Source organism: Microcaecilia unicolor, chromosome 10 (genome assembly GCF_901765095.1).
Source record: "Microcaecilia unicolor chromosome 10, aMicUni1.1, whole genome shotgun sequence".
NCBI classification, from domain to species: domain Eukaryota; kingdom Metazoa; phylum Chordata; class Amphibia; order Gymnophiona; family Siphonopidae; genus Microcaecilia; species Microcaecilia unicolor.
In genome coordinates this window covers 135,735,364-135,747,398 of record NC_044040.1, presented here as the reverse complement: position 1 = coordinate 135,747,398, position 12,035 = coordinate 135,735,364, and the positions used below count along the sequence as shown (strand labels likewise).

General features: G+C 42.6%; 1 protein-coding gene across 3 annotated transcripts in view; it reads left to right on the top strand.

Moving 5' to 3' along the window:
- Positions 1 to 12,035, top strand: part of SEPTIN2 (septin 2) — a 488,195-nt gene that overhangs the window by 341,979 nt on the left and 134,181 nt on the right. For all 3 annotated transcript variants that reach the window (XM_030215817.1, XM_030215816.1, XM_030215818.1), the window contains exon 8: positions 2,523 to 2,624. In XM_030215817.1, coding sequence (XP_030071677.1) covers positions 2,523 to 2,624 — 102 coding nt within the window. The remainder of the gene's footprint in view (positions 1 to 2,522; positions 2,625 to 12,035) is intronic.

The following is a 12,035-nucleotide window of genomic DNA, read 5'->3' as shown; positions in this document are numbered from 1 at the left end:
TGGAAAAGAACAGGCAATAACAGAAATATAAAACTATCTAAAATGTTTATCTAAAATTCACTAAAACTATCTCTAAACTCTCCAGGTCATATTACCACCTTGACCCCTGTCCCAGCTACCTATTGAATGGCACCCCTACATGCTTTATTATAAATCTCACCACCCACATAAACTTCCTACTTTAGCGAGGCTCCTTCCCCTCCAAACATGGCAACATATTGCTAACACCTGTACCAAAAAATCCAAAGAAACCTGCAAACGATATTACCAACTTCCGTCCAATTGCCTTCATCCCTCTAATCACCAAATTGATGGAAAACAGAGTGACCTCACAACTCAACGAATATATTCAGAAATTTTCCATCCTACATGAATCGCAGTTGGGCTTTCGTTCTGCCCATAGCATTGAAATGGTTCTTCTTAGCTTAATATCCAAATTTAAACAAGAAATAGCAATTGGAAACAAAGTCCTCCTTCTACAATTTGACTTGGCCAGTGCTTTTGACATGGTAGATCATACTATTCTAACTAAACTTCTGGACAAACTTGGGATTGGTGGCAATATAATCAACTGGATAAAAAGCTTCATTACCACAAGATCTTACCAAGTCAAAGAGACTACAAATATATTATCCCCATGGTCATCGGAATGCGGGGTACTACAGGGATCCCCGCTTTCCCCGATACTTTTCAACCTCATGATGATTCCCCTAGCCAGGTTACTAACCAAACATGGCCTTAACCCCTTCATCTATGCTGATGACGTTACCATATTTATCCCCTTTAAATCTAATTTATCAGAAATCTCTGATAAAATAATTACTAGCATGACCTCCCTAACCTCTTGGGCTAACACTTTTAAGATGAAATTAAACAAAGAGAAAACACAATGCCTAGTCCTTTCATCTCAATACTCTCCACTCCTCCCATCTACCCTTAGCATCCCAGACGTTAAACTCTCCATATCAGATAACCTAAAAATTGTTGCAATAGTCTGCATGGGTAAGTACAGTGGATTGTACCATGTTCCGGAAAGTGTCCAAGGGAAGATATGATTTCACTCGTTTCAGTATCCACATCATGTTGAACATTTTCTTCGTGATGGATTTAGCGTGGTTTTCGAATAATATATGGTTGTCTATCGTTACTCCAAGAATTTTTAGGTTATCTGATATGGAGAGTTTAACCAGCTTCTCCTTTTTAGGCAGCCAGCTTTGGAACGCTCTACCAAAATCCATCTGAACAATCAACGAATATCTACCCTTTAGAAAAATGTTGAAAGCCCATCTCTTCAAGCAAGCTTACCCAAACGACCCGACCCACCCGCACAACTCCTACTTTGATGATTATTATATCTTAGACCATGTCTCCCAAGCTCCTTCATGCTCATCCCTAGTCTTTTCTTTACCTTCCTCCCTACACCACACCCCTCCCAATCTCTCTTTTTCTTCTGCTTATCCTACCTTTGTTACACCTTTACATGTTCAATCCACATATTCTTAAGGCCTTTCCATTACTATGTTCACTACAATTTGTAATTTTCTCCTTACAAGTCTTTGTAACTCTACCTAGTATTTACTATGTAAGCCGCATTGAACCTGCTATGTGTGGGAAAGCGCAGGGTACAAATGTAATAAAATAAATAAATAAATCTACTACCTAAATAGTACCTGAGGTGTTCAGGAACAAGGTATAGCTGCGCACATGTTATGAAGTCTAACTGTTCACAGGGTCTCGGGGAAAAGAGAACCTTCTCTTTCCTCTCCCTTATCTGTGACTAAAAAATATACCTCTTAAGGTAACAGCTTTTGTTGGGAAGAAGAAACTGACAGTTATGTACAGTCACCACCTGTTGGCCAAACAAAGGAAATGCACATCATAAACAATAGCTATATAATTAACAGGCAGGACAATTCCCAGTTTGGCACATATATATTTTTAAAAATGTCTTATCGGGCCAATGAAGAAGATAGCTCAATGCCTTTATTAGCTAAGAGTGACTTAAAAGCTAATTCTGATGGTCTTGAGACATGGACATTATCTGGTGTTCCCTTTATAAAGTAGACACTTCTTTGACATACCACATAGGGGAGAGAGGGAATTTGGATTTAGCTCATGACTTTTCAGTAGTAGTAACTCAAGGCGAACTGCATTCAGGTACAGTAATTATTTCCCTTTCCCTGGAGAGACTATAATCTGTTTGTATCTGAGGCAGTGAAGGGTTAAGTAGCTTGTCTGACATCACAAGGAGCATTAGTGGGATTTGAAACTTATTTTCCCTTGTTCTTAACCCACTGCTGTAAGCACTAGGCTACTCCTCCATTCTATAGGTGCCATTTTATAAAATTAATAAAGAAAGTGATAGAAGTTGAAGGCTGTATGGCCCATCAAGTCTGCCTATTCATATTAATTACTAAGCTCTACAATCCCTTCTTTTCTATTAGAGGTCCTCTGTGTTTATCCCAAGCTTTCTTGAATTTAGATACAAATCACTGCAACCTTCACTGTGCTTAATCTTCCAGATTCTAGATGAAATTGAAGAACATGGTATCAAGATTTATCAGCTGCCTGATGCTGAATCAGATGAGGATGAAGATTTCAAAGAACAAACCAGGCTGTTAAAGGTGAGAATCATTAGTCTTCATAGGAAGATAAATGGAAGGATGATCAAAAAAAGGGAAGCTGATACCAACTTAAAACACTTTAATTTGTAGGTCGTGTGTTAAATTTATGCACTAAATCTTGTAAGGCTTGCTAATAAATGCACATCCCTAGTGAGCTGGATATAAAGCAGGAGAAAAAAATCCTTTATTAGTTGCAAATGAAGGCTTACAGTGTTAGAATCTAATCCTGGTTCTGATTGAGTTGGACACCCAAAGAAGGAAAAAACTACAGAGCCAAAATAACAAGATACAGCTGAGTGGCCATTGATCCAGTGTCACATGCATAACATGGAAGGAATATGGGGTAAACTTTCCACTTAAAGTATGAAGTACAGATCCGCTGGTTTATCTGTATGGGACTGTGAAGGGGTTTATAGAAAACTTCCCCTCACCCTTAAGAAAAGTCCCTCTAACTAGACTGGGCTACCTTAAGAGCACTGATCCCGCTTGGGAGGAAGTGAGCTGGGAGGGGTGGAGTCAATACATGGGAGGGTTTATAGAAAATTTCCCCTCACTCTTAAGAAAAGTCCCTCTCTAGCTAGCCTGGGTCACCTTAAGAGCACTGATCCCGCTGGAGGAAGTGAGCCTGGAGGGGCGGCGTCAATACCTGGGAATTTAAAAGACAGGGCCAGGCTAAGGTTAGGAAGGAAGAACTGAAGCACAAGTCTGTGCCTTTACTGAATGTGTTTAGCTGCTGTGACCTGGCAAAGGTAAGCCAACGCTGTTTCTTGTTTAGACTTGCAAGCCTTGCTGAGTTTCAGAGGACCTGACAACTTACAGGCTTTGTTTGGGGCGGGGCAAGTCTCATACCAGCCACAAACCGCTTAGCCTAGACCACTTAGCCTGCTAGCCAGAGGCCTGTTTGAGACTAAATAAGAGTAGCTGTTGCATCTGAGGTTCTGGCCTGTGAGGTAACAGGGCCCAGGTGAATAAAAGCATTTACTTTCACATTTATCTGCCTTGTCTGCCTGAATTATTCCCAGGGCCACCCCATAACCCTCGCCCAGGGTCTCACAGGTACACATTGAACTACTGCTGTTGGTGCACTTTGCAACTGTAAATTTTGAGAGGAATAGCCATGTTCTCTTCAGAAGGGCTATAAAAACTATTCTGTTTTATGAATATATATATCCTTGTCAAAGAGTAGCAACTTGATATTGTCTAGTCATAAGAACTTTTTTCTTTATTGATATGTCATTTCATTTGATAATTCATTGTACCTTCCTAAGCATAATACCCTTGATCTTTGTAATCCACTTTGAACTCATGACGGTGTAAACGGAATATGAGATGTATGTTACGTTATGTTACATCTGGAGTAGCAAAAATGGCAGAGGTTAGCAGCATCTTACAGACTAAACCAGGCTTGTCCAAGTTATTCCTTGAGGGCTGCAACCAGACCTGGGTTTCAGGATATTCCTAATGAATATGCATATAAGAAATTTGCATACAATGGATGTAGGCATTTGAATCTCATGCATATTTATTAAATCACCACAATGGGGTTAGTATACTAGTACAATGATTATCGGGATGATGGTAGAACGAGAGGACATGAAATGAGATTGAAGGGGGGCAGACTCAAGAAAAATGTCAGGAAGTATTTTTTCACGGAGAGAGTAGTGGATGCTTGGAATGCCCTCCCACGGGAGGTGGTGGAAATGAAAACGGTAACGGAATTCAAACATGCGTGGGATAAGCATAAAGGAATCCTGTGGCAAAGGAATGGATCCTCAGGAGCTTAGTCAAGATCGGGAGGCGGGGCTGGTGGTAGGGAGGCGGGGATAGTGCTGGGAAGACTTATACGGTCTGTGCCAGAGCCGGTGGTGGGAAGTGGGACTGGTGGTTGGGAGGCGGGGATAGTGCTGGGCAGACTTGTACGGTCTGTGTCAGAGCCGGTGGTTGGGAGGCGGGGCTGGTGGTTGGGAGGCGGGGATAGTGCTGGGCAGACTTATACGGTCTGTGCCCTGAAGAGCACAGGTACAAATCAAAGTAGGGTATACACAGAAAGTAGCACATATGAGTTATCTGGTTGGGCAGACTGGATGGACCGTGCAGGTCTTTTTCTGCCGTCATTATGTTACTATGTTACTATTAAATACTTGTGACATTAAATTATTGAGATAAACTTGTGTACTATATCAAAAACTTAGGATTTTATTCACATCTTATATTTCTTTAAAAATGTAAATATAACTCAACCCAAACTACATGTGGAGTTAACCATACTGATCAAAATTATTGTAGTCCAACATAATTGTTTCAGTCCAGCAAATAATCCAAATATTGAGTTCTCTTGCAGCAGATGAGAGCAATCATTAACTTCACTCACACAGATGAAAACAGTCCTTCACTTGGAATTTGCCATATACATAACTAAACTTCTGCAACTTTCGAATGCTGACCACTTGGTCCAGTGATGTCTGAGTCCATAAATTGAGCTGAAATCCTTGAGTATCACACTTGCATATGATGGAAATTCTAGACATGTAGAGGCTTGCAGTTTGTGCTTCAAATACTCCAACATTTGCATCGTTAGTCTCTACATGACTGCATGTTTCCACCATACAGGCATCCTCAGGAGACTAAACCTACAATACTTTTAACTGTCTTATAACGTATTCATTAACTTAAAACTTCATCCCTCAAACCCAGTTAAAACCACATGCAATAATAACATACTATGAACTGGAAAATCTTTGCACAGGCCCTGCTGGGTGAAGAATCCACTCCGGCGGGACCTCTAAACCCGGAAGTCAACCGCTGGATGTTAGATCATAACTGGAATTTCTCTGAGGACAAGCAGGCTGAATATTATCACTGATGGGTCGTCGTCTGCGACTGCCCAGAAACCAGGAACTTACAAAAAAATAAGAACTTTCCAGAACGCGACATCGTACGGGTCAAGATGCACCGCACCTGTGCAAGCAGGTTCCTACCCGCGACGCGAGTGTGTCTCCTTTAGATTTTCTTGATTCGCGTTCTGTAGAGACACAAATTTTGCTTACGCTCTCTTTATTGGCTCAGGAGACCCCAGCTAGCATTATTGCTTCTGTTTTTTTCCTTTTTCTTTTTTTCAAACAAATTGTTTGCTTCCCAAATTAAAAAAAAAAAGTAGTAGTTTTTCCTTTATTTCTTAGGTTTTCTCCCTCTTTTTAAGTTTCCTTTTTTTTCGACGCGGCCACCCTTTAGGCTGCTCGATCGGGCTGTTTCTTCCTTTTTGTGCCATTTTTTCTTGGCACCATCGAGCCTTTTGATTTCGCGACCGCCGTTTTTCCCTCCATGTCATCGAGGACACCCAGCGGCTTCAAGCGTTGTACTCGGTGCAACCGGACCATCTCCAGTACCGACCCCCACATGTGGTGTCTCTTATGTCTTCGGCCTGACCATCTTCCAGCTGCTTGTAAGATGTGTAAATTGATGAAAAAACGGACCCAAGTGGCTCGAGAGGCTCAGCGTGAGAAACTTCTTTCAGATCGGTCCAGTCCTTTGACGTCTGCATTGACATCGGTTCCGAGGTTGGCGGCATCGACATCGGTTCAAGGTTGGCGGCGTCAACGTTGAGGGAAGCATCGACATCGGGAGTCCAGGTAATGGCTGCCGAAAGACTGCATCGAGCTGGGAGCAGCGACGCGAGTGGGTCTCCACCTATCTCGAGGCCTACTGCTATGCAAGCCCCCCAGGACCGACCTTCGTCGGACCCGGCCTCTAGGAGGTGTGAGGGTTCCACATCCTCTTCGGTACCGAGGAGTCTCGATGACGGGCGTCGAGCGAAGGCTAAGAAGCACAGTCATCATTCTCCTTCCATGCACGGTACCGAGAGCTCCGGGGAGCCGAGGAAGTCGGCACTCGAGAAGCGCCGAGAGGAGCGCTCACCCTCCATTCAGGAGGTGCCGATGCGTCGGTCATCTGGCACCTCCTGGTTAATACTATAGTGGGGCCAATGAAGAAACCCTGCTCCCCACCCCCACCCCCATAGCATTTATGAACTTTTAACCAAATACCCAATAAATGTCTCATAAAAGTGTTGTTAATGTGAATTTGAAGAATCTGCCCCCCCCCCCCCCTAAGTAAATGCCTCAAGGGAAAATCAGGAAAATGAGCTTGTTCCAAAATTACTACCACTGTATGAGGGCTAATTTCCCACTCCAGTAGTTGATGTAACTGTGCTTCCCAATACTGCATTAAATTGGGAACTGATTTCTCCCCTCCCCCATTCTACCCTTTGCCACATAAGCTGTTTAGGTAGTCTACCCTGCCTAGGCTTTGATAAAGTCCAACTACCCCACCACTCTGTCATGGCCAAGTCAGCCCTAAAGAGCATAAGTACATAAGTATTGCCATACTGGGACAGACCAAAGGTCCATCAAGCACAGCATCCTGTTTCCAACAGTGGCCAATCCAGGTCATAAATACCTGGCAAGATCCCAAAAAAGGACAAAATATTTTATACTGCTTATCCCAGATTTTCCCCAAGTCCTATTTAATAATGGTCTATGGACTTTTCCTTTAGGAAGCCATCGAAACCTTTTTTAAACTTCGCTAAGCTAACTGCCTTTACCACATTCTCTGGCAACGAATTCCAGAGTTTAATTACACGTTGAGTGAAGAAAGATTTTCTCCGATTCATTTTAAATTTACTACTTTGTAGCTTCATTGCATGCTCCCTAATCCTAGTATTTTTGGAAAGCATAAACAGACGCTTCACATTTACCCGTTCAACTCCACTCATTATTTTATAGACCTCTATCATATCTCCCCTCAACCGTCTTTTCTCCAAGCTGAAGAGCCCTAGCCGCTTTAGCCTTTCCTCATAGGGAAGTCGTCCCATCCCCTTTATCATTTTCGTCACCCTTCTCTGCACCTTTTCTAATTTCACTATATCTTTTTTGAGATGTGGCGACCAGAATTGAACACAATATTCAAGGTGTGGTCAAAAAGGCCCTGCACGCATTTGTACAAGAGAGAAATAAAGGCATGCCAGTGTGTGGGCCTATTCTCCAAGCTTTAGTTACCAAATTTGGCACGTTAACCAGCAATGAATTGTTGAAGTAACTATACACAGGAAGTCAAATATGTTAGTGTTGTACCTTAAAAAAAAAGGAGACTATGATAAAATGAGAACGGTTAAAAAAAAAACTTAGGGGGGCAAATGAGAGGGTAAAAACTGTACAACAGGCATGGACGCTGTTCAAAAATACCATCCAGGAGGCCCAGGCCAAACATATTCCGTGAATTAGAAAAGAAAGACGGAAGTCCAAAAGACAGCTGGCGTGGTTGAAAAGTGAGGTGAAGGAAGCTATTAGGGCTAAAAGAAACGCCTTCAGAAAATGGAAGAAGGAACCGTCTGAAAATAACAAGAAGCAGCATAAGGAGTGTCAAAGCAAATGCAAGGCGCAGATAAAGAAGGCCAAGAGGGATTACGAAAAAAAGATGGCATTAGAGGCAAAAAAAATAGCAAAAATTGTTTTTCGGTATATTAAAAGCAGGAAGCCAGCAAAAGAATCGGTTTGGCTACTGGATGACCGAGGGGTAAAAGGGGCGATCAAGGAAGATAAAGACGTAGCGGAGAGATTGAACGAATTCTTTGCTTTGGTCTTCACCGAGGAAGATTTGGGTGAGATACCTGTGTCGGAAATGGTATTTTAAGCGGCCGAGAAGGGTGGTTAGTGGGGTTCCTCAGGGGTCTGTGCTGGGACCGCTGCTTTTTAATATATTTATAAATGATTTCATAGGAGCCAACTTTTCAAAATTATTGGGGGTGCTAAGCACAATGGAAATAACCTCTCCCTGGACACATACAAGGAATTTTCTCAATATTGGTGGTGCTCAAGCACCCACAGCACCCACAGAGTCGGCTCCTATGAATGATTTAGAGATTGGAGATACTAGCAAGGTATTTAAATTTGCTGATGACACAAAGTTATTCAAAGTCGTTAACTCACGACAGGATTGTGAAAAATTACAGAAGGATCTTACGAGACTGGGAGACTGGGCGGCAAAATGGCAGATGATGTTTAATGTGAGCAAGTACAAGGTGCATGTGGGAAAAAAGAACCCGAATTATAGCTATGTCATGCAAGGTTCCACGTTAGGAGTTACGGACCAAGAAAGGGGTCTGGGTGTCGTTGTCGATAATACACTGAAACCTTCTGCTCAGTGTGCTGCTGTGGCTAGGAAAGCGAATAGAAGTACATAAGTAATGCCACACTGAGAAAAGACCAAGGGTCCATCGAGCACAGCATCCTGTCCACAACAGCGGCCAATCCAGGCCAAGGGCACCTGGCAAGCTTCCCAAACGTACAAACATTCTATACATGTTATTCCCGGAATTGTGGATTTTTCCCAAGTCCATTTAGTAGCGGTTTATGGACTTGTCCTTTAGGAAACCGTCTAACCCCCTTTTAAACTCTGCCAAGCTAACCGCCTTCACCACGTTGTCCGGCAACGATTTCCAGAGTTTAATTACGCGTTGGGTGAAGAAAATTTTTCTCCGATTTGTTTTAAATTTAGTACACTGTAGTTTCATCGTATGCCCCCTAGTATTTTTGGAAAGCGTGAACAGACGCTTCACATCCACCTGTTCCACTCCACTCATTATTTTATATACCTCTATCATCTCCCCTCAGCTGTCTCTTCTCCAAGCTGAAAAGCCGTAGCCTCCTTAGTCTTTCTTCATAGGGAAGTCGTCCCATCCCCGCTATCATTTTAGTCGCCCTTCGCTGCACCTTTTCCAATTCCACTATATCTTTCTTGAGATGCGGCGACCAGAATTGAACACAATACTCAAAGTGCGGTCGCACCATGGAGCGATACAACGGCATTATAACATCCTCACACCTGTTTTCCATACCTTTCCTAATAATACCTAACATTCTATTCGCTTTCTGAGCCGCAGCAGCACACTGAGCAGAAGGTTTCAGTGTATTATCGACGACGACGACACCCAGATCCCTTTCTTGGTCCATAACTCCTAATGTGGAACCTTGCATGACGTAGCTATAATTCGGGTTCTTTTTTCCCTCATGTATCACCTTGCACTTGTTCACATTAAACGTCATCTGCCATTTAGCCACCCAGTCTCCCAATCTCGTAAGGTCCTTCTGTAATTTTTCACAATCCTGTCGCGAGTTAACGACTTTGAATAACTTTGTGTCATCAGCAAATTTAATTACCTCGCTAGTTACTCACATTTCTAAATCATTTATAAATATATTAAAAAGCAGCAGTCCTAACACAGACCCCTGAGGAACCCCACTAACTACCCTTCTCCATTGTGAATATTGCCCATTTAACCCCACTCTCTGTTTCCTATCCTTCAACCAGTTTTTAATCCACAATAGGACTTTTCCTCCTATCCCATGACCCTCCAATTTCCTGTGTAGCCTTTCATGTTGGTTATTAGGAAAGGTATGGAAAACAGGTGCGAGGATGTTATAATGCCGTTGTATCGTGCCATAGTGCGACCGCACCTTGAGTATTGTGTTCAATTCTGGTCGCCCCATCTCAAGAAAGATATAGTAGAATTGGAAAAGGTGCAGAGAAGGGTGACTAAAATGATAGCGGGGATGGGATGACTTCCCTATGAAGAAAGACTAAGGAGGCTATGGCTTTTCAGCTTGGAGAAGAGACAGCTGAGGGGAGACTTGATAGAGGTATATAAAATAATGAGTGGACTGGAACAGGTGGATGTGAAGCATCTGTTCACGCTTTCCAAAAATACTAGGACTAGGGGGCATGCGATGAAACTACAGTGTAGTAAATTTAAAACAAATCGGATATAATGTTTCTTCACTCAATGCATAATTAAACTCTGGAATTCGTTGCCGGAGAACGTAGTGAAGGCGGTTAGCTTGGCAGAGTTCAAAAAGGGGTTTGTACGGTTTCCTAAAGGACAAGTCCATAAACCACTACTAAATGGACTTGGGAAATATCCAAAATTTCGTGAATAACATGTATAAAATGTTTGTACTTTTGGGAAGCTTGCCAGGTGCCCTTGGCCTGGATTGGCTGCCGTCATGGACAGGATGCTGGGCTCGATGGACCCTTAGTCTTTTTCCAGTGTGGCATTACTTATGTACTTATGAAAACAAGCAAAGGATATATATAGCCTTTCAAAAATTGTCATGCCATTTTGTAAGTCAACATTTCTGGCAGGCTAAAGCTGATCAGCCAACGAGACTGCTGCAAATGCATTTCCAGCTCAATTAAAAGCTTTGGAGTCCTTTTACTAAGGTGTGCCGAAAAATGGCCTGCACTGGTGTAGACGTGTATTGGACATGTGCAGGTCCATTTTTTAGCGCACCTGCAAAAAAGGCCTTTATTTCTTTTGGTTTTTTTGACCAAAAACAAACGTGGCAAAATGAAAATTGGCGAGCATCCATTTTGGGCCCAATACCTTACCGCCACCCATTCACTTAGTGGTAAGGTCTCGTGCGTTAGCCAGGTGGTAATCGTCAGCATGCGTAACAATGCCGATTACCACCCAGTTAGCACCACGCGCCGGAAAATAAAATATTCTGGAAGTGCGTACATAAGTACGTAAGTATTGCCATACTGGGAAAGACCAGAGGTCCATCAAGCCCAGCATCCTGTTTACAACAGTGGCCAATCCAGGTCACAAATACCTGGCAAGATCCCCAAAAAGTACAAAACATTTTATACTGCTTACCCCAGAAATAGTGGATTTTCCCCAAGTCCAGCATGAATTGATTGTTAGATTATTCTAATTCCCCACCTGAGAGGAATAATAAGATCCTGGACTTCATAGGAAAAAAGACATACCAAAGTGCAATGCTTAATAAGGATTTCAGTGTTCAATTCAATTCTTGTATACCGCTAATATCCCCTTTCCAGGTTTCAGTGTGGTTTACATTCTAAGTGAGACAAAAGCAGATAGTGTTAGTGTGAGGTATGAGAAACATTAGAGACCATTGGTGTAATGCATGAGACTAAAAACATTAAAGGAAAGGATAATGGATGATACTAGGAAGTAGAAGTCATGGTGGATTATTATGAAGCAGTCTTTGGGAAGAGAAAGGTTTTTAACTTCTTCCTGAACTTGAGGTAGCTGTTTTTTGTTTTGATGGGAATAGGTAGAGTTCCATATTTTGACTCTCAAGTCAGGGGCGTAGGCAGACCTGCCATTTTGAGTGGGCCCAAAGTTAACCTGGGTGGGCCCTTCCCACCCCCATCCCTGTACATACATACAATATAGTGTTGGGTTGTTTTTTTTTTTTAAATGACCCAACATCTGCCTGTTTCTCTCTGAACCCCGTCCCCCGGTCCTACCTCATAGCCATTGCCCATCACAATTCCTATAGGCAACCTGCGCCAGCTCTGCAGGCTTCTCTCTACTACATTCCTACCAAA